The sequence below is a fragment of the Pleurodeles waltl genome, chromosome 11 (assembly GCF_031143425.1).
Source record: "Pleurodeles waltl isolate 20211129_DDA chromosome 11, aPleWal1.hap1.20221129, whole genome shotgun sequence".
Lineage (NCBI taxonomy): Eukaryota > Metazoa > Chordata > Amphibia > Caudata > Salamandridae > Pleurodeles > Pleurodeles waltl.
The window spans coordinates 1,012,195,711-1,012,222,852 of NC_090450.1; the positions used below are offsets into that span (position 1 = coordinate 1,012,195,711).

Sequence of the window (27,142 nt, forward strand, 5' to 3'; positions counted from 1 at the left end):
CTCTGCACAGTGACTAGCCTTATGCAAATCACACATGGTGCTTCTGGAAAATGCCAGCCTGAACTACCTGGAAAGATCCCTTCCAGACAGAAATAGAAGTAACCATGGCAAGTTTCAGCTTTCTTGGGTTTCTCAGTGAGGGGCAGATGGAGTCCTGTGAGCGTGGGGCCCACGTCTGGGCATACAAACACACTCAGAAGGAGACAACCAGATCTGCCAGTTCGAGCTTTATTCCTCCCATTGGAGCAGACCAAGTCTGTTTCAATATGGCGTGTCTCTGGAGCGGCGTAGCGGCCAGTGGACTGGAAGGTGGCCCGAGCAATTGCCAGTGACTTGGACTATTTTTCAAGCATCCCACCCCCACCCTTGGCTTCCTTCAGCATGACGAGTATACTTTTCTGGGCCTCATGCTCACTTTGCCACGGGACCCAAGCGTTGCCGATGTGATGAGGCCCAACCACTCTTGGGTACTTGATTCCTGTCCAGAGACATGATTGGCCTGGCAGTACAGGCTGGACTGTTCTTACTGGAGCAGGACCAAGACTTATTTGCATGTAACTGGACTTTGGCTGGAGTGGCATAGTAGTCCTAACATGATGGGCTGAAATGCAGCCTGAGCGATACCCAGTGGCTGAGACTATCTGCGAACATGCCACTCACCACCCCTGTGTTTTTCAGAACTTGATATCACTTGAGATTTATCCAAGGTCTGTCATTCTTTTTGCTGAGTGATTTCAGTTGAGCATAAGCTAGCATGGACCACTGAAGAGGGGGTTTTGACAAAATGTCAGGTTCTTATCATCATTGTATCATTGTTTTAGTCCCCTCCCCCACCTCAGTGAAGCGCAGTAGGTTTGCACCCCTCGTGCAGCCAGAGTTGTGTGGCTGATTAGCTGCTGTGGCTTCCCTGCTCCTCTGCTGCCACCTGGGTACCGGATATTTTGTAAAAGCTTACAGGAAGAGTGTTGTTTCAGGCGGTGGTTCACACCTCAACGTTAAATCTAGAAATCCGAGCTAAGGATTACTGAGAAAATCGAGCTCATTGATTCATCAGGACCACCTGTTATCATTTCTGTCGCCTACCCGCCTCTTACAATGCTGCGTGCCTCAGGCACTCACATGGATGGTGCCTTACTGCACCCACGTCCAACACAACAGACCATGAGACTCCATGATGCCTCCCATGAGCACGGGAAGAATGTGAACCCCGGCCTGAGACATCATTGGGCAGGTCACCTCACTGCCAGCTGGAGGGCTATCTGGCTTGCTTGGCCCTCGGCTGGACTGGTGATTGCTTCCAGGGATTAGTTCTCCAGTCCTCTGTGTCCTCCTCGTGCAGAACCTCTGGCAGCTGTTGGAGCTGGGGTCTGCCTCGTGTTTGCGTCTAGGGGATGCAGTGATGGGTACAGCGCCCGGAAGCGTCGGTGCCTGTTCCGCCAACTGAGAGGGATTAGAAGGATTAGACTGCCTTGACATCTGGGTCTCCTGAGAGGTCTTTGAGCCTAGACTGTTGCCTCGAGGCACTACACCAAGAATATTTTAGGAGGTGGAAATTGCCTCCAAGCACACGTATGCTTGGGGAAGTTTTGTGCTATATTATTACTATTTCACTGCTGAAATGCTGTTGAGCTGATCAGAGAGAGCGGTGAACAACTTTTGAGCCAGTTTACTAACTGCTTCGGAATTCTTCCCCTCCATGCAGTTGAGGCTGTACAGGATCCCTGGTGGGCACTGCTGTGTGCCACTGGTCTGCCAGTTAACAGGATACTAGTGCACTCCAGGTGGTCAGCAGGACTCCGCTGGTGTCCCTGTCCCTGCAGGGGGTGCTCTGTGGCTGACTCAAGGAGGTGCTTTTGGGTTTACATACATTGATGCTGTGCAAGACCCCTGGTGGGCACTGCTGTGTGCCACTGGTCTGCCAGTAAACAGGGTACTAGTGCACTCCAGGTGGTCAGCAGGACTCCACGGCTCTCCCTGTCCTTGCAGAGGGTGCTCTGTGGCTGACTCAAGGAGGTGCTTTTGGGTTCACATACATTGATGCTGTGCAAGACCCCTGGTGGGCACTGCTTTGCCCCACTGGTCTGCCAGTAAAGAGGATACTAGTGCTCTCAAGCTGACCAGCAGGACTCCACAGGTGTCCCCGTCCCTGCAGGGGGTGCTCTGTGGCTGACTCAAGGAGGTACTTGTGGATTCACATACATTGATGCTGTGCAAGACCCCTGGTGGGCACTGCTGTGTGCCACTGGTCTGCCAGTAAGCAGGATACTAGTGTACTCCAGGTGGTCAGCAGGACTCCGCTGGTGTCCCCGTCCCTGCAGGGGGGGCTCTGAGGCTGACTCAAGGAGGTGCTTGTGGGTTCACATACATTGATGCTGTGCAAGACCCCTGGTGGGCACTGCTGTGTGCCACTGGTCTGCCAGTAAACAAGGTGCTAGTGCACTCCAGATGGCCAGCAGGACTCCGCAGGTGTACCCGCCCCTGCAAGGAGCATTGTTGTGGCTGACTCAAGGGAGTTCTTGTGGGTTCACATGCAGTATTAGAGAATTAATCTGTCATCTCACTCACCTTACAATCATTGGCAAGGCAGAGCTGCAGTTTTTAAAGTGAATAAGTCCTTTTTTACATATATGTGCTGTGAGAAAGTAGCCTCTTTCTAGCATTATTACCCCCATTTCTGGCCTGTTTGTCAGTGTGTTTTGCCTGTCTCACTTGGATCCTGCTAGCCCCGGACCCCAGTGCTCATAGTTTGTGGCCTGTATGTGCTGTCAGTATGCTTGACTGTGTCACTGGAGTTCTGCTAACCAGAACTCCATTGCGTATGCTCTCTCTCTTTACCAAATTTGTGTCTATTGTTTAGTGACTCCATATTCCAATTCTGATTGGCACACTGGACCCCCTCCCCCTTATAAGTCACTAGTATATGGTACCTAGGTACCCAGGGCATTAGAGTTTCAGGAGATCCTTATGGGCGGCAGCATTTCTCTTGCCACCCATAAGGAGCTCATACAAACACTCTTTCAGGACTGCCACTTCAGCCTGAGTGAAATAGTACACACACTATTTCACAGCCATTTTCACTGCACTTAAGCAACTTATAAGTCAACTATATGTCTAACCTTCAGTTACTGAAGGCTAGGTTTAAAGTTACTAAGTGTGAGGGCACCCTTGCACTAGCAAAGGTGCCCCCACGCAGTCCAGGGCCAATTCCCTGGACTTTGTGAGTGTGGGGATGCCATTACACATGTGCACTACATATAGGTGCGCAATACCTATATGTAGGTTCACAATGGTACCTCCGAATATGGCCATGTGAGGTGTCTGTAAGATTGTGGAATTGAACCCCCAATCCAAATCTGGTATTGTCGGGGGAGCAATTCCATGCACCTTGGGGGCTCTACCATGGACTCCCAGTACTGCCATACCAGCTCGCTGAGGTTTCCACTGCAGCTCCAGCTGCTGCCACCTCACAGACAGGTATCTGCCCTTCTAGGGATTAAGCAGCTCAATCCCAGGAAGGCAGAACAATGCATTTCATTTAGGAGAAAGGTGTTACACCCTCTCCCATTGGAAATAGGTGTTATAGGCATGGGAGGGGTATCCTCCCAGAGCCTCTGGAAATGCTTTGAAGGGCACAAACTGTGCCCTCCTTGCATAATCCAGTCTACACCGGTTCAGGTACCCCCAGTCCCTGCTCTGGCCCGAAACTGGACCAAGGATTGGGGAGTGACCACTCCACTGTCCCATCACCACGGCAGGGGTGGTGCCCAGAGCTCCTCCAGAGTGTCCCTGGTTTTAGCCATCTTGGATTCCAAGGTGTGGGGGCCCTCTGGACCGTGTGTTGGGGGGGCGGCAATAGCATCCAGACCTCCACTAATCCTAGACTTCTTCAAAGCCACCAGGGAAGACAGCAGCATGGGGCGTCTTCACCCTGGTACTTGAGTCTCTTCTCAGCTGCTTTTGCAGAGCATCAAGCAGTCAGTGTTGATGCGAAGTACTGCCATGTGGAGCCAGCATCTTGTGTCTGTCCACCAAAGACCTCGTAGAAAGCGCTGTGCCCGTACCTTCAGAGTGCAAGGGGTGGGCAGCAATCTTATGACCTCCACCAATCCTAGATTTCTTCAAAGTCACCTAGGGAGACACCATCATTAGATGTCTTCACCCTGGTACATGAGTCTCTTCTCATCTGGTGCCTCAGAGCTTCAGTGCTGATGCAAGGTACTACCATGCAGAGCCAGGACCTTATGTCTGTCCACAGAGACATAGTAGAAAGCCCTGCGCCCCTACCTTCAGAGCTGCTGGGGTAGGGTGGAACAACCTCAGGACCTCCACCAGTCCTAGAGTTCTTCAAAGCTACTTGGGTAGACAGCAGCATGGGCGTCTTCACCATGAATCATGAGTGTCTTCTCAACTGCTGCTGCAGAGCATCAAGTAGTTAGTGCTGATGCAAGGTACCATGTAGACCCAGGACCTTGTGTCTGTCCATCAAAGACCTGGTAGAAAGCCCTGCTTCCCAACCTCCAGAGCAGCTGCTACCAGATGTGCTTCTCTTTAGGCCTGGTGAGGGGGCACCACGTCCCCCCACAAGTGGTTGGGGTACACTTAGAGGATGGTACTGGAATAAACAAAAACAGTGACATACTGCCACTGGGTTTGGAGGATGCCGACGGCTCTGGTAAAGAAGCACTGGCAAAGCCAATACCTCTAGTCCTGGGAGTCTTTGCCATGGCTTTTTTTTTTATTGTAAGAAAGCACTACAAAAAGAAAATATGTGGCTGCCGTGTGCCTGAACTGACAAATATACATCTCAAACTTAAAACGTTAGCCACTGTGGCCATTTTCCTTGTCGTTTTTTTTAATGTAAAAACCTTTCAGTTGTGTCCTGCGTTTATTATTTTGTGAAGAAGACAAGAATAAATCAGCAGCTAAACAACATTCAAATATCAGTCATATACAGTGCAACCTAATAACTTTATAACTTTAAAAAGTAAACACAAAACATATTGCCATCTAACTAGACACCAAACGTTCCGGCAACATAAATAGCCGCTTTGAAGTTGTTATAAAAACAAATAAATACAGTGAGAAAACATACTTGGATCCAGATTTATCACTTTATAGAAAGGAACTATTTTAGGCAGATGTGAACAATTTGCAAATGCTGTTTACAGTCAGTAATCACATAGTGAAGTAAGCCAGTGGCAAAGTGGTCAGCACTTTTAACAGACCAGTGGATAAACACCCTGATCAAAAACCCCTTTACATATGTATATTTAGGATTTTGTTTAGAAAACAAGAATATTAGACTTTAATAGGACTCAGTTCACAAGGCTTGCTAAGATGGTTCACAAGCCTACACTAAAACTGGCAGTGTTTTTTTATTTTTTGTTATTTTGATGCCTTCCACTTTCACTGCTGATATTTTTTAGGCTACTTAGTGTATTTGTATTTATTTTTAAAGCCAACTTGACTTTAAGTTCTTTATTTGATAACTGTATTTCTTTGTGTTTGCTGATTTCTGCCTCCACCTCAGCTTTAGAACAGCTGCACCCTATCATGGCCCACCTCTGTGAATATCTGCCCTTGGGTGAAGGGGTGGCAGGGGGTGCTGGAACTGAATTAAAGTTTTCAACATCTGGAACTTTTCATCTTTTCTCCTGCAGTGCACTCATAGCATCATCTTTTGGGGGATAAATTCCTGGGTCAGCTCTGATGGAAATAGACACTCAAACCCTATTTCATTTCTGCCTGGTTCCTTTTCAATGTGTTCAGATAAATTCTGGCGCGATTTCAAGACCTGCCTTCTTAAAAATAAACACATTTAACAATGCGGGTCACTATGGAAAATGAAACAACTGGTACTTAAGCTTTAATAGGTGAAGTTAAACATGCATTATGTATGAGGCGCTGTATAAATTTCCATTTAAACCTGCCTGTGATTAATGCAAGCACTCTCGGTCAGTAAGTAAATGGCCGGCTACTTCTGAGTTTAAATGATTGCACGTATGCAGTAAATTGATGCAAGAGCCCCTCTGATTGGCTCTAATGAACATCTGCTATGTATGCGCCATGCGCTTTACTGGGAATTCTCTGCTGCAGTATTTAAAATTGCCCAAGTGGAAAATGAATCTGCTTTCATTATGGAGTTTACTAGATGCAACTGCAGACTGTGTTTTAATCTGTTCTTGGTATGGAAAAGACCCGTGTAGGCCTTTGAGACCTCATTCCAACTTACAAGGGAGAACTTAGAAGGGTCTGATGTTCTTGACCCTGTTATCAAATCATTCTCGCAATCCAGGCAACCGAGTCAGGAAGGGGCAGTCCCTGAAGCCAGGACACTCCAAACTAAACAAGGGCTGACCGACACACCCATCTCTACTGTGTATGTCTAGAAAGAGGGAAGATTCTCATGTCCCAGAGGTATTGTGTCCTCTCCTCCATCCACCTACCTTCTCACCCAAAGGAGGCCTCCTGGGATAAGTGGGGGGGGGGAGCTCCTACCTTACCAAGCTTCAACTCTGCCCAGCAGTAACCTCGAGACATTTTACTGTGAGTGGCTGAATTCTGCTCTCCATGTAGCTGAAGCACAACATCTCAATCACAGCTCCTTTGGATGTCTCGAAAGACGACGCAACATCTTGGGCTCCACTGAGAAGTATTTTGCTATCCCTTTTCCAACTCTTTTGAATGAACTGTCCCATCAGGCCTTAAAATCATGCATAAGACTGAACAACGGGATGAGCTGGGACCTTGGGACAGTCCATATGGAATTATATTCCAACACATCTATTCTCCTGGTGCACAGCCTTCTTGTTATCCTTGGCTTTACAAACTCCCTAAATTCGTCCTTACTTTAATCTACAGAAATCTAAGGAAGAGGCTGGCCTTCCTAGGTGAGACCAAAACAATGGCACATTCCCTTTCTTACCTGTCTGCTCTTCTACGCCCCCCTGCTTAGAACCATTGCCATCTGCCTTTGATCCATGGACCCCCAACCAGTACTACACGTCTCAGAGAGAACCCCACAGCATCCAATCTACTGACCGAGCCATGTCCCGCGACCAGCATGAAGGGCTGTTTAATAAAGCGCAGCATCTGCAGTAGCACATCATGGCAGAGACTCAGGAAGCAGCTTAACATGGATACCAGCCGGTCTCCTGATGCTTCCTGATGCATCTGAAGACGGCGAATACTCCAAACAATTGTGTGTGATGCCAAATATACAGAACAAGCCAGGAAGAGCTTCCAGCTCTTGATTGAGGAACCATTGAGCAGCCCAGACAGTAAGAAGGAACACTGGGGCAGCTCAGCCACAGTCAGAGAGAAGTCTTGAAAGCTGAGTTGGGAATTTCTTCAAACATTTTGTATAGAAATGTACTTTTGAGCAACCACGATCCATCACAAGATTATTTAATGCGGTGAGTAACGTACACCAGAATGGATTATAGACTTGTGGTATTGGGCGCATGAGGCAACAGATTGTGAAACTTTAAGCATCTATTCGACCCAAGTACAATAATTCAATGAGTTTTATTACAGCGCCTGAGATGTGGACATGCAGAGGGTGACGTACATCCCAATCTCTGGAACCTTCCCAGTATACAAATCTGCTAATGTCTTATTTGACGCCGTTTTTTTTAAAAAAAGGGATTTGTCCATTAACACGTCACGACACACCCAAGTTTCCAGGGATAAATATATATGAAGAAAATGGATCGACTCAGCTCCTGCAGTGATGACCTGATGTCTTCTCAGGCTTTACAAAGCGACAACAAAGTCCGCATGAAGAACTGGATGGACTCGATAGCCTTGAAGTACACGAGAGACTGATCTATAAGCGTAATGATGAAATCCAAGTGTTAAATAATATCTGGGGCCATTTCTTTTCATAATGGCTTTCGCTTCTACTTGTGCTATCTGGGGGGGAGCAGGGGGTGGCCAAAAGGACTCGGAGCTAAAACCTATTTCCAGTAATTGTGCTCTGGTAGGAATTTTCCACTCTTTTCCTTGAAGAGATTGAGTTCCCTTTTCTTCTTCTTTTCTGGTTGTTTTAAATATCTTCGCATAGATCAGTATGTAAGGTCGTTTGAAGATTTTGAGCGTATTGCTTCACATCACCTTCTCCACACTGGACGATCTGACAAACGTTACCGGCTTATTCAATTTGTGATGTGCTGTTTTGACTTATTTTCAGTCTTTAAGTGGTTATACACTGTTTATGCAAGAATGCGCATCGGTTGCCTTTGTGAAAATCTTAATAAAAATATTCATACTCTATCACCCCCGTGGTTGTAGAACTGAGGTGGCCAGGCTTTGTTTCAGCCGTAGGTCCGATCATCCAGTATCAGGTGACCAGGGTCTGCTTAGCCTGAGGAGTCCGGATCACCGGACTCACGTATCCGCTCACATCACTCTGAAAACCAAACGTCTGCATGAGCCCACCGCATGAGGCGGAGCCTTAGAGCACAGCTTCTGAAAGGTCTCCACCCGCTTCAGTTGCTGGAGAGGATCATGTACGTAATATTTGGCATGACCGACAGTACCTGGAGAGCCACACGGGTGACAAGCAGGCCTCTAGAAATGAGCTGATTGATTGATCCTGCCTTCCACCAAGAAGCACCTAAGGCGGCCCTCCTCAAGGTGTTCTTCACCCTCCTGACCCCAAAGGGACAGCACCGATCCACACTCCTTGCAAGAAGGACCTCTCAGTGTGCAAACCAAAGGTCACTGATGTCCCTTAAAGCAGGAACCCTCTTTGTAGACGGGACTCCTGGAAATTATGGATGTCCCACTGTGTATTTATTGCCACACTATTCAAAGAGGCCAAACTGAGGCATTTTCACTTTATATAGAACATACATATAAATGCATTAACCTTTAAAAAGTATATAGTTTGGAAAAAGTATCTTGGGTAATTATTGGTTACAAAATTGTTTAACTTAGAGACACAAGTTGGGTCATGCAATGCTGAACTGAATGTACTCGCGGTTAAGGTTACAACAGCGTGAACGCGTGAAGACATTTACTTTGCGTTTTATGATTCGTCTGCCGTTGCCCTACGCCTTGATTATCACAGCTGCTGTCTTAAGTGGTTCCCTACCCTAACATTTCATTTCTCTCGCTTTGTTCAGCTCCTTGGAAACAGGAGGGTACCAGAGGAGGTCTTTGTCCTAGCATCCCCCTCCCTGGAAACATTGCCATGTGTCACAACTTGGTGCATCCAGTCAAACAACTAATGCACGTGCCGATGCCTACACAGTTTTACCTTTACAGTAATTAAAAAGAAACATATTTAAATAGATAGTTACAGGCAAACCTACCTTAATCCATAAACTAATGTTGCTGTGGCATCTAACGTGCATTGCTTCAGAGACAGCAGCGGAATCCTCAAAAAAGCCCTTTCTCTTTAGAAATCTGGTTTGTAGCACCCCCCCCCCCCCCCTGTGAGGCTGTGATGAGGCTCCTCGGATCTCAAGACATCCTTCAGTGTGGACTGGCGCCTCCTGGTTCATCACGCCTTCCTTTGTATTGCAGCAGCCTGACTTTCCGTGCACTGACCCTGCAACAAGACCCCCTCCACAAATGCCCCATTTTTAAATGGCGGACCATGGCGGGCACCTCTGAACTTGGCAGATATCTCCATGCAGGCCAGTGAAGCCAAGAACCTCCAGCTGCACCTTAGTACCACAGCACGTGATGACTTCAACATAGGAGTGTTTTCCTAAATCTGGCTTTTGACTTTAAGGTTCATAAATGCTGTTAAAGTCAGCTCTTAACCTACCAGACGCTAAACACGCTCGACAACCTGCAGTGCAGCTCATCTGCCACTTTCAACATGAGTACCATGGAGTTGCATAGCAATAACCCCCTGTTATTTTAGCGCCAAGAGACCCAAAACTTCAGTGAACGTGCACTTTGCAAATACATGTTATGTTCATTTAGCCCCCTGCCAAAACAAGCCAACCTATGCTGGGCATCAAATCCAAGAAACCAAGGGTTCAGTAAGGAACCAGCTGCAACAAAATAATCTAGCCATTTCCTGGAGTGGACTTTGTGTCAGTACCTAACATGACAGAGCAAATTCACCTGCAAATGACCCCCTAGTGGTCAGCACAAAGCCAAAAGTGTCTGCCTTGCAAAACTCAATAAATGAGGCCTCCATGGAGGGGATTCAGCATCTTTGGACAACTGTCCCATATAGACACCCCAAAGAACAACACAACTGCAGAGATGTAGTTTTTGGATTCTTAAATATCCAAGATTACATTGTTCATTTTAGACAACTGTCAGCGCTGGTTAATGCCCACTCCATGCAGAAGCATGCTAGCAATATCTTTGATTTATTAAATGAGGTCACTGTAGGCCTATTATTTGTGACTGAAATGTGGCTTTCTGGTGTGTCAAATCCCACCATTTTTATTCTCAATGGCTTTAAGATACACAGGAAAGATCACCCGGTGGGGAGGTGGTCGTGCCCTGATTCTCAGGGAGAATTGGAGTTGTCAATCCTTTGAGGTTATAGACTTGATGGGGGCAGAAGCTATGGGCTTTTGTGTTTCCTTATGTCATCAGCATTCGGTGGTTGGGGTTTTAATCTATAGGCCGCTGGGACCGGCTGGCCCTTTTCTGAATTCCTTAGATACGGCCATCGCCCATTTATCCCTGAGATACATTTTATGCTCTTAGGGGATTTTAATCTACACTTAGATTTAGGCCTTAAACAATATGTAGCTAAACCGACCCATCAGGGTGGCCAAATGTTGGACCAAGTGTTCTCCAATATTACTCTACAAAGAGAGGGCCCTTTACTCCTGGTCAGGTCAGACCATTATTTACTGACATTTTCATGGCTGGTCTCAGTGAAATTATATCCTACCTTAGCCAAATCGGGGGCAGAGCCTTTCATAAGATAAGGCCTTCGGAGTTCATGTTTGTGTTGGGTGAAAATATCCCTGCCATTTCCGGTGTGGTTGAGAAAGACATTATAAGGTTTCACAACTGGGTTAGAACGTCTACGGAGAAATTAGCACCATCTCTACCGTATTAGGGATGGTGTCTCTACCGTATTAGAACAAGCAGAAGGAAGCCCTCCAGCTCTTGGCTCTCCGATGATCTTAAGGCAGGAAAAAAAACGCTGCACGATGTTAAAACAAAAATGGAGGAGAAACTATAACCTACAGGGCAGACAGTCCTACGAATTAGTGTTAAGGCAATACCATGCTGCAATAGGAACAGCCAAACAAGTCTACTATGAAGAGAAAATCAAAAAAGCAGGAAACAAGGCCAGAGAAATCTCAATTGTCAAGAATTTGATGTCACCTTCAGGGTGTCAGTTCTCATCAGGCCTCGGCAGAGTGGTGCAAACAACTAGCCAGTTTTTTTTCAAACTAAGAGTTTAAAGTATCCAAGCCATCCTGTCGTCCTGCACAAGGATGAATGAAGATTTATCAAATAAACTGCAAGTCGGTATGGTTACTGCGCCAATGATAAAGTTGACTCATTTCAAGCCTATTTCAGTGGAATGCTTTGCAAGCCCTTCAAGCAGGCTCCCCAGTAGATCTTTGCCCCTTAACCTGTCTGCTTCAGGGGCTGTGATCATTGACCCGTTAGGAAATTTGATATTTAATGCATCAGTAGCAACTGCCACGGTTCGTAGCTCTTGGAAGCAGCAAAGATGTTACCTTTAGTGAAAAAACCATCGGCAGATCCTAGTATTCCATCTAATTATAGGCTGATCTCCTTGTTGCCAGCTTTATCTAAAATATTAGAGAAACATGTGAACGAACAGCTCTCCGGCTATCTGGAGTTAACAATATGTTACATGGCAGCCAGTCAGGCTTCAGACCCCATTATAGTACTGAGACCGAATCGTTGGAGGTCTCTGAATACATCAAAGGCATTCTTGATGCTGTGGGGAAGCCCTTGACACTGTTCCCCGTGCCGAGCTGTTTGACCGTCTCCAGGCTCCTGGGCTAACAGGACAGGCCTTGGACTGGCTAGCGTTTGTTTTGCAAATAAGAGTCAGCAAGTTTGGATTCTCACCTGCTCTGCTAATCCATGTGGATTGTCTGTGGGAGTTCCCCAGGGCTCTGCCCTAAGTCCCACCCTCTTTAATATTGGACTACCGGAACATCTGTTGGAATGGCTCTAAATGGTCCAAATTGCAGCTGCCTGCCTTCTGGTAATTGTGCCAGCTAGAAGACAGATTCCACCCTACTTGTGACCTTACACTGGCTGCCCATCAGGAAAAGAATCACATTTAAGGCCCTTGTTCTAGAACAGGGTGCCCTGTACCAAACTAGGGCTTTTTATCTCCGAGCCAGATTTGGCTATTATAATCCTTCCAGAAAGCAGAGATCAGCTAATCACCTCTTGACAGTGATCCCCAGAATTCAGCGTGCAAGAGCGGGTGGAAGATCTTTCACTTATTTGGGCTCAGTTGTATGGAATCTGTTACCTTTTGAGTTGTGTACAGTGAATGACACTTAAGCCTTCAAGTAAGAACTTAAAACTTGGGTTTTTGTGCAGGACTAACATCTCTTGTTTCCACCTTGCCGACCTATGATTTTTCACGCCGAGACACTCCATGGAGTCTGAAGAGATGAGTCAACATGACATTAATAAAGATGAGTCTGGCCTGCCCATGGAAATGTGCTCAGCCACCTCCCTTCATCAAACTCCTCAGAGGTTGTTGAGATAAACTTGATAAGTGCCTTCCTCCTCTGAGCCGTTCTCATCCCTGCTGTGTCAAACACCCTCCTGTTACTGCCCTCCTGAAATATTATCCCAGCATTACACCGCAGATCCTGGCAACCCACCATTCCAGATCCTGTGAACTCATCTCTGCAAAATCACAGAAAGGGAACATACGAGCCGAGTCCAAGAATAGTGCGACCAGGGTTAACTCATTAATCATCACTTGTGAGGCCCTTATCGGCATGGACTCCTTTCCGGCTAGAAAAAGAGTTCCACTCCGGCTAACATTAGAGAAGAGTTCCACTCCGGCTGACATTAGCAACGAGTTCCACTCCAGCTAACATTAGAGAAGCGTTCCACTCCGGCTAACATTAGAGAAGCGTTCCACTCCGGCTAACATTAGAGAAGCGTTCCACTCCGGCTAACATTAGAGAAGAGTTCCACTCCGGCTAGCATTAGAGAAGCGTTCCACTCCGGCTAGCATTAGAGAAGAGTTCCACTCCGGCTAACATTAGAGAAGAGTTCCACTCCGGCTAACATTAGAGAAGCGTTCCACTCCGGCTAGCATTAGAGAAGCGTTCCACTCCGGCTAGCATTAGAGAAGCGTTCCACTCCGGCTAGCATTAGAGAAGCGTTCCACTCCGGCTAGCATGAGAGAAGCGTTCCACTCCGGCTAGCATTAGAGAAGCGTTCCACTCCGGCTAGCATTAGAGAAGCGTTCCACTCCGGCTAGCATTAGAGAAGCGTTCCACTCCGGCTAGCATTAGAGAAGCGTTCCACTCCGGCTAGCATTAGAGAAGAGTTCCACTCCGGCTAGCATTAGAGAAGAGTTCCACTCCGGCTAGCATTAGAGAAGAGTTCCACTCCGGCTAGCATTAGAGAAGAGTTCCACTCCGGCTAGCATTAGAGAAGAGTTCCACTCCGGCTAGCATTAGAGAAGAGTTCCACTCCGGCTAGCATTAGAGAAGAGTTCCACTCCGGCTAGCATTAGAGAAGAGTTCCACTCCGGCTAGCATTAGAGAAGAGTTCCACTCCGGCTAGCATTAGAGAAGAGTTCCACTCCGGCTAGCATTAGAGAAGAGTTCCACTCCGGCTGACATTAGAGAAGCGTTCCACTCCGGCTGACATTAGAGAAGCGTTCCACTCCGGCTGACATTAGAGAAGCGTTCCACTCCGGCTAGCATTAGAGAAGCGTTCCACTCCGGCTAGCATTAGAGAAGCGTTCCACTCCGGCTAGCATTAGAGAAGAGTTCCACTCCGGCTAGCATTAGAGAAGAGTTCCACTCCGGCTAGCATTAGAGAAGAGTTCCACTCCGGCTAGCATTAGAGAAGAGTCTAGCATTAGAGAAGAGTTCCACTCCGGCTAGCATTAGAGAAGAGTTCCACTCCGGCTAGCATTAGAGAAGAGTTCCACTCCGGCTAGCATTAGAGAAGAGTTCCACTCCGGCTAGCATTAGAGAAGAGTTCCACTCCGGCTAGCATTAGAGAAGAGTTCCACTCCGGCTAACATTAGAGAAGCGTTCCACTCCGGCTAGCATTAGAGAAGCGTTTCTCTCCGGCTAGCATTAGAGAAGAGTTCCACTCCGGCTAGCATTAGAGAAGAGTTCCACTCCGGCTAGCATTAGAGAAGAGTTCCACTCCGGCTAGCATTAGAGAAGAGTTCCACTCCGGCTAGCATTAGAGAAGAGTTCCACTTCGGCTGACATTAGGGAAGCGGTCCTCTCTTGCTGACATTAGCAACGAGTTCCACTCCGGCTGACATTAGAGAAGCGTTCCACTCCGGCTGACATTAGAGAAGCGTTCCACTCCGGCTAACATTAGAGAAACGTTCCACTCCGGCTAACATTAGAGAAGCGTTCCACTCCGGCTAACATTAGAGAAGCGTTCCACTCCGGCTAACATTAGAGAAGCGTTCCAGTCCGGCTAACATTAGAGAAGCGTTCCAGTCCGGCTGACATTAGAGAAGCGTTCCAGTCCGGCTAACATTAGAGAAGCGTTCCAGTCCGGCTGACATTAGAGAAGCGTTCCACTCCGGCTAAAATTAGAGAAACGTTCCACTCCGGCTAAAATTAGAGAAGCGTTCCACTCCGGCTAACATTAGAGAAGCGTTCCACTCCGGCTAACATTAGAGAAGCGTTCCACTCCGGCTAACATTAGAGAAGAGTTCCACTCCGGCTAGCATTAGAGAAGAGTTCCACTCCGGCTAGCATTAGAGAAGAGTTCCACTCCGGCTAGCATTAGAGAAGAGTTCCACTCCGGCTAGCATTAGAGAAGCGTTCCACTCCGGCTAGCATTAGAGAAGCGTTCCACTCCGGCTAGCATTAGAGAAGCGTTCCACTCCGGCTAGCATTAGAGAAGCGTTCCACTCCGGCTAGCATTAGAGAAGCGTTCCACTCCGGCTAGCATTAGAGAAGCGTTCCACTCCGGCTAGCATTAGAGAAGCGTTCCACTCCGGCTAGCATTAGAGAAGCGTTCCACTCCGGCTAGCATTAGAGAAGCGTTCCACTCCGGCTAGCATTAGAGAAGAGTTCCACTCCAGCTAACATCAGGGAAGAGTTCCACTCTGGCCAACATTAGAGTAGAGTTCCACTCCCTCTAACATTAGAGTTACACTTAAGGCTACTCTGACCAACACTATCCCACAGCACCTGCCCTCCCGCCCTTTACTTCCCTCAAATCTCCTGTACCGCGCTCCACTGCTTGCTGTTTCAGCTGTGCTCTATATACACACACCAGTGCATACATACACAGAAAGCAGATGCTCTTGTATTGTTCTTTGTCGCTCCATTTGTGTACTGTGCTCCATTGGTTCCCATTTCAGTCTGTGCTGCGTAAACACTACTAGGTACATATTCAGTAATAGTTTTGAAATATAGTCCTCTTGTGTCAGAGTTACGTGCAATATATATCATCTTGGTACCTTGTCTCTCCCTTAGGAATTCTGGAAAGCAAACGGCTTGACATCGTCAAAGTGGATTACCTGAACCAGACCATTGGAAATTCAACTTATTTTGCTGCCAATTTGTCCATCTGGTGGCAGATTCCCCAGTATGTGCTGATTGGCTTCAGTGAGGTGTTTGCAAGTATAGCAGGTGAGCCTATTTCACTTAACCCACTTTGCTGTGCATCACATTTGTTTCCTCGCCAGCACGTCTCAGTGCCATCTGTGACGCAGTGTCCGGTTGTTCATCATTTACCATCAGTGGGAACTGATGGGGCTGGGCTCTACCATTGGAGAGCCTTTGGACCCTGCTTTACCTATTGCAGCCCTGAGGGTCAGTGACTGTGGCTTCAATTGTGCCATCTCTCGGGTCATTACCTGCAGCAGAAAGTGCTATCCACAGGGCCCTTCCAGGAGCCACTTATGTGGAACAATGAGAGGCCATACAATGTGGGAGACTGTGGCCACAAACACTAGCATTTTCCTTTCTATAAGTTATTTGTAATTGAGTTGTGTGTTTGTATCTGGGGGGTAGGGCAGAGTTTAGGCAACAGTTTGCTCTTCGTGGGTTCCTTGGAGTGGAAGTGACCGAGATGGATGTACTCATTCCACCAGAATCGAAAGTAGGAAGTTTATTTATCGCCTGTTGAATGAATGCATAAATGGTTCATGAGTAAACTAACTCAGGGCTCATTAACATTATGCTAAATTAGAATCTGGAAGATACAGAGCATAGAAGATTTTTACTTATTCATGAAATGAGATTACAAGTCTCTAAGCAAAATAATCTTTCAGGTAAGTTCTTAAGAGAGGGCTTTTGAGGCCCATTCCAGTTTAGGGTAGGCTAAACCTGTACTGTGGTTACATGGTTTGGTACTTTGATGCATGCTAGAGAAGCATGGTGGTGTATTTTTTAGACTGGAATATTTTCATCACTCACTCATCCATGCACGTGAACATTTAGTACCATTCTCGTTACTGGCGCGGGCTCCGCTCCAAGGCTGCTTCTGTGGACCATGCTTGGCTATTAGAAGTAAGTGAATTCAGCTGTGTCCTTACCTAGAACCCACCAATGCCACCTTTAGAAAAGATTTAAAGTCATGCATAGTCCTGGAAGAGTTGCTGTGATCCAGGGCTGGTGTTGCCAAATGCCAATCTCCCAGATGCCAGGGGACATCGCCTGAAATCTGTGCATCTTGCTGGGGAAGCTGAGAGTCTGCCTGAGACCTGGGAGCCTGACTGCCTGCTGACAGGGGAGAAGGGAACACCTTGTCCCGCAGGAGTTATCTGCTTCAGCACCACAGGCCAGGCAAGAGGATTTCCCCACACAAGTGCTGGAACCGTCTGTATAGAGTGCCATTGCCATGCCGCTGCCATGTTTACCGGCCTGGCACGAGAAGAAAGGGGTGGAGCCGTCTGAACGTGCTCCGGATACCATGAGTGTGACTGCTCACCTGTGCAGACATAGGCTGCACACCTTAGCATCAAAATCCAATGCCCCAATACTTTACTAGTGTAACCCCAACACAGTGTTCACTTCACTAGCAACAGTGTCCGTGCCTCTGCACCGCAATCGTCTCCCCCTTGCACGGTGTCTCTGCAACTCACTAATGTAAACCCAACATAGTGTTCACTTCAATAGTGACAGTGTCCGTGCCTCTGCACCGCAGTGACTTAACACGTGCACAGGCTCTCTGTAACTCACTAGTGTAAACCCAACACAGGGTTCACATTCACTAGCGGCAGTGTCCCTGGCTCTGCACCGCAGTGATCTAACTCGTGCACAGGCTCTCTGTAACTCACTAGTGTAAACCCAACACAGGGTTCACTTCACTAGTGACAGTGTCCGTGCCTCTGCACCTCAGTCATCTAACTTGTGCACAGGCTGTCTGCAAATCACTAGTGTAAACTCAGCACAGTGTTCACTTCACTAGCGGCAGTGTCCATCCCTCTGCACCGCAGTGATCTAACTCGTGCACAGGCTCTCTGTAACTCACTAGTATAAACCCAACACAGGGTTCACATTCACTAGCGGCAGTGTCCATGCCTCTGCACCGCAGTCATCTAACTCATGCACAGGCTCTCTGTAACTCACTAGTGTAAACCCAACACAGGGTTCACTTCACTAGTGACAGTGTCCATGCCTCTGCACCGCAGTCATCTAACTTGTGCACAGGCTCTCCGACCCTCACTATTGTAACCACAGCACAGTATTCACTTCACTAGTGTGACCCTAGCAGTGTTCACTTCACTAGTGTAACCCCAGTAGTGTTCATTTCACTAGTGTGACCCCAGCAGTGTTGACTTCACTACTTGACAACAAACTGATGTGCTGCTTAGTCTCCCCCGTAGAACAAAGAGCTCTGATTTCCACCTCTCCCAGGTGGCCTCCCCAAACCAGCAGTGACATTTCCATGATCAGTCAAGCTATGGGTGGGGCAAGGAACGGGGTCTGCCACTGACCCATCATGGCCCAGTAGCCACCACTGCAGATCTTTTGCAGTCTCATCTGAAATCTAGATATACTCAGACAGATTTTGCTGACGTTGTGCCCACTTGGATTTCCTTTCCCACTGCAGGGCCCACCCGATGCAGGAGGCCAACCATCCCAGCAGCCTCAGGGCCATCTACACTGAGATCCAGGACAGGTGTTAAAACATCAGGGTCACAGACCAAATGTCCTGGCCTCCCCATTTGGGGGAAAGGACCGAAACTATATAAAAACCAGAATGGCTCAAATGAAACAGAGCATCTGCCAAAGAGTGCCAATGTGATTTTGGCAAGTTGAGAGTGAACCACAACCTTGTTATGAGAGTCACCAGTGTTTAGAGGTGGATGGTGACTGTGGCAGCCCGCCTTCAACAGTCCGTCATCGAAGTAGGATAAGACTGGAAGGAACGATGTTGGCGCGGAGCCACACTATGCCATGTAACGCTACACAGGAGAACTGCTACAAAAGTTTCCAGATGCAGTCTGACACCGGGGATTATTCACAAGATCTGCAGTTAGATGTATCCCCTGGAATGGCTGCTCAGGAAACTGCTCTTCTGCTAAAATTAATATCTCTGTAATTCACTGTGGCTGCTAAGGAGGTGTCTGTGCTCTGCTAGCAGCTGAAAACTGTGTTTTCATTCCAGCTCATACAGTGTAAATCCCTAAGTGCATAAGTGAACAATGCAATAGTGTTAAATACTTAACTACTGTTGACAATGGATTGGAATGGTTCCATCTGTGGTCAAGATCACGGAGTATAATATAGGCTTATAGCCCACCGTAGTGGGCTATACTGGCCATTAAAGGGCTGCTCCAGCGTTAAAGGCCCGAGCCAAAGACGAGGGCCTTTAACAAGGGAGTGGGACTTTAAAGCCGGTATGGCCCAGCTACAGAAGGCTATATGGCACATAGCACATTCAGCCACTAGAAGGCAGAAGGTTCTGATAAATAAAAAAAGGCCTCAGCGAGCCGGAGGGGATTGAAATCGCTTTGGGCTCTGTAAGACCTCTGTTCACAGCAACAGCTTTCAAGGACAACATTGGGAGGTTGGAGCTTTGAGCTTCCACCAGCCATTAGAAGCCCGGAGCACTCCACTGTCTTCAATGCGCTCTCAGCATCGCAATGCTCTAATTAAGGATGGGTATGAAGATTCTGAAAGTGATCATCATTGCCAGGGTGGGCTCCTTCTCCAATATGTGTCCGAGTTTGCATTGCCTCGGAGATCGATTTGAAGCTGACGATTCTCTGGATAGAGAGGAGATACAGTGAAGGGTTAGCAGTGTTTTATAAAATGAGTATCGGACAACGTACTACAGCAGACGAGACAAGGTGCAGGGGCTGTCAGCTTAAAATGACTTGTATTGATTTATGCTAGACCACTGTAAAATGTCACTGCATTGTTTCTGTATCATACTAATCTGTGTTAATAAGACGCTCCTAGCTCCGACCCGAGATGTGAGGAACCCCCAGGAGCCCCAGTCGAGGGTTTGCGAAGGATTTCGATATGTGACGAATTCTAGAAAGATTTGTATTAGGCATGGGAACAAATGATATTAAAAATGTGGGTACTTTTGGTGGGCTGCTGACTGAGTGACGAGATGGGTTAAAATGCGAATGCGGACGAGACGTGGTTTGAGAAATGCAGCAATGGAGTGAGGTTTGAATGAGATAACCCAGGAATCTCTTAACATGGGGAAAGATGGAAAAGACAAGGAAGACAAATACCAGGAAGGAGAAGGGAGGACCAGGAAGAAGAGAGAGTGGAGAAACCGCCAGAAATAGAGGTGCAAAGATGGACGACAGACTGGAAGGAAGCGAGGAATACACCAGGCATGAAATGAAGGAAGAAGCGAGAAGAGAAAAGGAGAGGCAGCAGGAAGGAAGCAGGGGACAGGAAGAAGATTTTAGAACAAGGAGGAAGGAGAACCTGATAGCAAGAAGGAAAGAGAAGTTGACGAAAGCAGGGGTCGGAGGAAGTCAAAGATGCTACCGGAGGAAGGAAGAGGGGAATGCGTAAAAGCTGTGGGAGAGCGGAAGAAAGACAGTCAGGGTAAAAGAGGACGGCGAACAAAGCAGCATATGATGAGAATGTTCTGTCAAATGCACACATTTTGGGAAAAGAGTCTTGGGAGGTACAACCTTCTAAACCCCCGTTGTAGGGGTCAGCCCCTGCTCGCTCCACGCACTCTAGGCTGATGTACCAGCATCTGCAGGGATGCTTCTAGCTCGGAGTCAGAGCTCTGACTACTTTCAGAACAATGTCCTGGGAACATCAGAGCAGAGATAGCCAAGAAAATATCCCAATTTAAAAATGCTGTAATGCGTTTAAAGGTATTTCAGGGAATTCAATTAATATTTTTGACAAGTCAAAGCACGTCACACAAATGAAGACAATTAGAAAATGAGACATCAAGCGTAAACGTAGCCTAAATGACAGAAAACTTACCCCTTCATGCATTCTGTTCCTTGGGCAGTGAGTGATTTCTAGTGATTTGAAAACCAGGGTTGATATACATTTACCTGGGACACCAAGTGTTCTCGATTCATTGTGCAATCACATTTGCGATGCCTTTAATTATCTCTGTTAGGTTCCTTATCTTTACATAAAGCACTGGCTTGAAATGAAACTAATCTACATTCAAAGACTTCACAGATGCTCGACTCTGGTATCAAGTCTGTCAGGTGAGGCAGCCTGATACCAAGGCCTCACTTCAACAGCCAACAAGCCCCCGCAGTGTGCACTTCACTAGTGTGACCCTAGCAGTGTTCACTTCACTAGTGTGACCCTAGCAGTGTTCACTTCACTAGTGTGACCCCGGCAGTGTTCATTTCACTAGTGTGACCCCGGCAGTGTTCACTTCACTAGTGTGACCCCGGCAGTGTTCACTTCACTAGTGTGACCCCAGCAGAGTTCACTTCTCTAGTGTGGCCCCAGCAGAGTTCACTTCACTAGTGTGACCCCAGCTGTGTTCACTTAACTAGTGTGACCCCAGCTGTGTTCACTTAACTAGTGTGACCCCAGCTGTGTTCACTTAACTAGTGTGACCCCAGCTGTGTTCACTTAACTAGTGTGACCCCAGCTGTGTTCACTTAACTAGTGTGACCCCAGCTGTGTTCACTTAACTAGTGTGACCCCAGCTGTGTTCACTTACCTAGTGTGACCCCAGCATTGGTCACTTTTCTTGTGTAAACCACAGGAGTGTTCACTTCACTAGTGTGACCCCAGCTGTGTTCACTTCACTAGTGTGACCCCAGCTGTGTTCACTTAACTAGTGTGACCCCAGCTGTGTTCACTTAACTAGTGTGACCCCAGCTGTGTTCACTTAACTAGTGTGACCCCAGCTGTGTTCACTTAACTAGTGTGACCCCAGCTGTGTTCACTTAACTAGTGTGACCCCAGCTGTGTTCACTTACCTAGTGTGACCCCAGCATTGGTCACTTTTCTTGTGTGAACCACAGCAGTGTTCACTTCACTAGTGTGACCCCAGCTGTGTTCACTTCACGAGTGTGACCCCAGCTGTGTTCACTTCCCTAGTGTGACCCCGGCAGTGTTCACTTCACTAGTGTGACCCCAGCTGTGTTCACTTCACTAGTGTGACCCCAGCAGTGTTCACTTCACTAGTGTGACCCCAGCAGTGTTCACTTAACTAGTGTGACCCCAGCATTGTTCACTTTTCTTGTGTAAACCACAGGAGTGTTCACTTAACTAGTGTGACCCCAGCTGTGTTCACTTACCTAGTGTGACCCCAGCATTGGTCACTTTTCTTGTGTAAACCACAGGAGTGTTCACTTCACTAGTGGGACCCCAGCTGTGTTCACTTCACTAGTGTGACCCCAGCTGTGTTCACTTAACTAGTGTGACCCCAGCTGTGTTCACTTAACTAGTGTGACCCCAGCTGTGTTCACTTAACTAGTGTGACCCCAGCTGTGTTCACTTAACTAGTGTGACCCCAGCTGTGTTCACTTAACTAGTGTGACCCCAGCTGTGTTCACTTACCTAGTGTGACCCCAGCATTGGTCACTTTTCTTGTGTGAACCACAGCAGTGTTCACTTCACTAGTGTGACCCCAGCTGTGTTCACTTCACGAGTGTGACCCCAGCTGTGTTCACTTCCCTAGTGTGACCCCGGCAGTGTTCACTTCACTAGTGTGACCCCAGCTGTGTTCACTTCACTAGTGTGACCCCAGCAGTGTTCACTTCACTAGTGTGACCCCAGCAGTGTTCACTTAACTAGTGTGACCCCAGCATTGTTCACTTTTCTTGTGTAAACCACAGGAGTGTTCACTTCACTAGTGTGACCCCAGCTGTGTTCACTTCACTAGTGTGACCCCAGCTGTGTTCACTTAACTAGTGTGACCCCAGCTGTGTTCACTTAACTAGTGTGACCCCAGCTGTGTTCACTTAACTAGTGTGACCCCAGCTGTGTTCACTTAACTAGTGTGACCCCAGCTGTGTTCACTTAACTAGTGTGACCCCAGCTGTGTTCACTTACCTAGTGTGACCCCAGCATTGGTCACTTTTCTTGTGTGAACCACAGCAGTGTTCACTTCACTAGTGTGACCCCAGATGTGTTCACTTCACGAGTGTGACCCCAGCTGTGTTCACTTAACTAGTGTGACCCCAGCAGAGTTTGCTTCTCTAGTGTGGCCCCAGCAGAGTTTACTTCACTAGTGTGACCCCAGCAGTGTTCACTTCACTAGTGTGACCCCAGCAGTGTTCACTTCACTAGTGTGACCCCAGCAGTGTTCACTTCACTAGTGTGACCCCAGCAGTGTTCACTTCACTAGTGTGACCCCAGCAGTGTTCACTTCACTAGTGTGACCCCAGCAGTGTTCACTTCACTAATGTGACCGCAGAAGTGGTCACTTCACTAGTGTGACCCCAGCAGTGTTCACTTCACTAGTGTGACCCCAACAACATTCACTTCAGTAGTGTGACCCATAGAAGTGTCCAGTAGTGTGATCCCAGTAGTGTTCCCTTCAGTAGAGTGACCCCGGCAGTGTTCACTTCACTAGTGTGACCCCAGCAGTGTTCACTTAACTAGTGTGACCCCAGCATTGTTCACTTTTCTTGTGTAAACCACAGGAGTGTTCAATTCACTAGTGGGACCCCAGCAGTGTTCACTTCACTAGTGTGACCCCAGCAGTGTTCACTTCACTAGTGTGACCCCAGCAGTGTTCACTTCACTAGTGTGACCCCAGCAGTGTTCACTTAACTAGTGTGACCCCAGCATTGTTCACTTTTCTTGTGTAAACCACAGGAGTGTTCACTTCACTAGTGGGACCCCAGCAGTGTTCACTTCACTAGTGGGACCCCAGCAGTGTTCACTTCACTAGTGTGACCCCAGCAGTGTTCACTTCACTAATGTGACCGCAGAAGTGGTCACTTCACTAGTGTGACCCCAGCAGTGTTCACTTCACTAGTGTGACCCCAACAACATTCACTTCAGTAGTGTGACCCATAGAAGTGTCCAGTAGTGTTCCCTTCAGTAGAGTGACCCCAGAAGTGTTCACTTCACTAGTGTAACCCCAGAAGTGTTCACTTCACTAGTGTAACCCCGGAAGTGTTCACTTCACTAGTGTGGCCCCAGCAGTGTTCACTTCACTAGTGTAACCCCGGAAGTGTTCACTTTACTAGTGTGACCCCAGCACAGTGTACACTTCACTAGTGTGACCCAGCACAGTGTACACTTAACTGTACACTAGTGTGACCCCAGCACTTCAGTACTGTGACCCCAGCAGTGTGCACTCCACTAGTATGACCCCAGCAGTGTTCACTTCACTAGTGTGACCCTAACAGTGTTCACTTCACTAGTGTGACCCCAGCCGTGTTCACTTCACTGGTGTGACCCTAGCAGTGTTCACTTCACTAGTGTGACCCCAGCTGTGTTCACTTCACTAGTGTGACCCCAGCTGTGTTCACTTACCTAGTGTGACCCCAGCATTGGTCACTTTTCTTGTGTGAACCACAGGAGTGTTCACTTCACTAGTGTGACCCCAGCAGTGTTCACTTCACTAGTGTGACCCCAGCAGTGTTCACTTCACTAGTGTGACCCCAGCAGTGTTCACTTCACTAGTGTGACCCCAGCAGTGTTCACTTCACTAGTGTGACCCCAGCAGTGGTCACTTCACTAGTGTGACCCCAGCAGTGTTCATTTCACTAGTGGGACCCCAGCAGTGTTCACTTCTCTAGTGTGACCCCAGCAGTGGTCACTTCACTAGTGTGACCCCAGCAGTGTTCATTTCACTAGTGTGACCCCGGCAGTGTGCACTTTTCTTGTGTGAATCACAGCAGTGTGCACTTCACTAGTGTGACCCCACCAGTGTCCCCTTCACTAGTGTGACTCCACCAGTGTTCCCTTCACTAGTGTAACCCCGGAAGTGTTCACTTCAATAGTGTGACCCCAGCAGTGTGCACTTTTCTTGTGTAAATCACAGCAGTGTTCACTCCACTAGTGTGACTCCAGCAGTGTTCACTTCACTAGTGTGACCCCAGCAGTGTTCACTTCACTAGTGTGACCCCAGCAGTGTTCACTTAACTAGTGTGACCCCAGCAGTGTTCACTTAACTAGTGTGACCCCAGCAGTGTTCACTTAACTAGTGTGACCCCAGCAGTGTTCACTTACCTAGTGTGACCCCAGCAGTGTTCACTTACCTAGTGTGACCCCAGCATTGGTCACTTTTCTTGTGTGAACCACAGGAGTGTTCACTTCACTAGTGGGACCCCAGCAGTGTTCACTTCACTAGTGTGACCCCAGCAGTGTTCACTTCACTAGTGTGACCCCAGCAGTGTTCACTTCACTAGTGTGACCCCAGCAGTGTTCACTTCACTAGTGTGACCCTAACAGTGTTCACTTCACTAGTGTGACCCCAGCCGTGTTCATTTCACTGGTGTGACCCTAGCAGTGTTCACTTCACTAGTGTGACCCCAGCTGTGTTCACTTACCTAGTGTGACCCCAGCATTGGTCACTTTTCTTGTGTGAACCACAGGAGTGTTCACTTCACTAGTGTGACCCCAGCAGTGTTCACTTCACTAGTGTGACCCCAGCAGTGTTCACTTCACTAGTGTGACCCCAGCAGTGTTCACTTCACTAGTGTGACCCCAGCAGTGTTCACTTAACTAGTGTGACCCCAGCAGTGTTCACTTACCTAGTGTGACCCCAGCAGTGTTCACTTACCTAGTGTGACCCCAGCATTGGTCACTTTTCTTGTGTGAACCACAGGAGTGTTCACTTCACTAGTGGGACCCCAGCAGTGTTCACTTCACTAGTGTGACCCCAGCAGTGTTCACTTCACTAGTGTGACCCCAGCAGTGTTCACTTCACTAGTGTGACCCCAGCAGTGTTCACTTCACTAGTGTGACCCTAACAGTGTTCACTTCACTAGTGTGACCCCAGCCGTGTTCACTTCACTGGTGTGACCCTAGCAGTGTTCACTTCACTAGTGTGACCCCAGCTGTGTTCACTTACCTAGTGTGACCCCAGCATTGGTCACTTTTCTTGTGTGAACCACAGGAGTGTTCACTTCACTAGTGTGACCCCAGCAGTGTTCACTTCACTAGTGTGACCCCAGCAGTGTTCACTTCACTAGTGTGACCCCAGCAGTGTTCACTTAACTAGTGTGACCCCAGCAGTGTTCACTTAACTAGTGTGACCCCAGCAGTGTTCACTTAACTAGTGTGACCCCAGCAGTGTTCACTTACCTAGTGTGACCCCAGCAGTGTTCACTTACCTAGTGTGACCCCAGCATTGGTCACTTTTCTTGTGTGAACCACAGGAGTGTTCACTTCACTAGTGTGACCCCAGCTGTGTTCACTTCACTAGTGTGACCCCAGCATTGGTCACTTTTCTTGTGTGAACCACAGGAGTGTTCACTTCACTAGTGTGACCCCAGCTGTGTTCACTTCACTAGTGTGACCCCAGCTGTGTTCACTTAACTAGTGTGACCCCAGCTGTGTTCACTTAACTAGTGTGACCCCAGCTGTGTTCACTTACCTAGTGTGACCCCAGCATTGGTCACTTTTCTTGTGTGAACCACAGCAGTGTTCACTTCACTAGTGTGACCCCAGATGTGTTCACTTCACGAGTGTGACCCCAGCTGTGTTCACTTAACTAGTGTGACCCCAGCAGAGTTTGCTTCTCTAGTGTGGCCCCAGCAGAGTTTACTTCACTAGTGTGACCCCAGCAGTGTTCACTTCACTAGTGTGACCCCAGCAGTGTTCACTTCACTAGTGTGACCCCAGCAGTGTTCACTTAACTAGTGTGACCCCAGCATTGTTCACTTTTCTTGTGTAAACCACAGGAGTGTTCACTTCACTAGTGGGACCCCAGCAGTGTTCACTTCACTAGTGGGACCCCAGCAGTGTTCACTTCACTAGTGGGACCCCAGCAGTGTTCACTTCACTAGTGTGACCCCAGCAGTGTTCACTTCACTAGTGTGACCCCAGCAGTGTTCACTTCACTAATGTGACCGCAGAAGTGGTCACTTCACTAGTGTGACCCCAGCAGTGTTCACTTCACTAGTGTGACCCCAACAACATTCACTTCAGTAGTGTGACCCATAGAAGTGTCCAGTAGTGTGATCCCAGTAGTGTTCCCTTCAGTAGAGTGACCCCGGCAGTGTTCACTTCACTAGTGTGACCCCAGCAGTGTTCACTTAACTAGTGTGACCCCAGCATTGTTCACTTTTCTTGTGTAAACCACAGGAGTGTTCAATTCACTAGTGGGACCCCAGCAGTGTTCACTTCACTAGTGTGACCCCAGCAGTGTTCACTTCACTAGTATGACCCCAGCAGTGTTCACTTAACTAGTGTGACCCCAGCATTGTTCACTTTTCTTGTGTAAACCACAGGAGTGTTCACTTCACTAGTGGGACCCCAGCAGTGTTCACTTCACTAGTGGGACCCCAGCAGTGTTCACTTCACTAGTGTGACCCCAGCAGTGTTCACTTCACTAATGTGACCGCAGAAGTGGTCACTTCACTAGTGTGACCCCAGCAGTGTTCACTTCACTAGTG

At 47.9% G+C, this 27,142-nt stretch overlaps 1 protein-coding gene across 1 annotated transcript in view; it reads left to right on the forward strand.

Annotated features, from left to right (window-relative positions):
• The window catches only part of SLC15A4 (solute carrier family 15 member 4), a 235,254-nt gene that overhangs the window by 150,894 nt on the left and 57,218 nt on the right, over window positions 1-27,142 (forward strand). Inside the window, exon 6 of the mRNA XM_069215370.1 lies at window positions 15,630-15,785. Coding sequence (XP_069071471.1) covers window positions 15,630-15,785 — 156 coding nt within the window. The remainder of the gene's footprint in view (window positions 1-15,629; window positions 15,786-27,142) is intronic.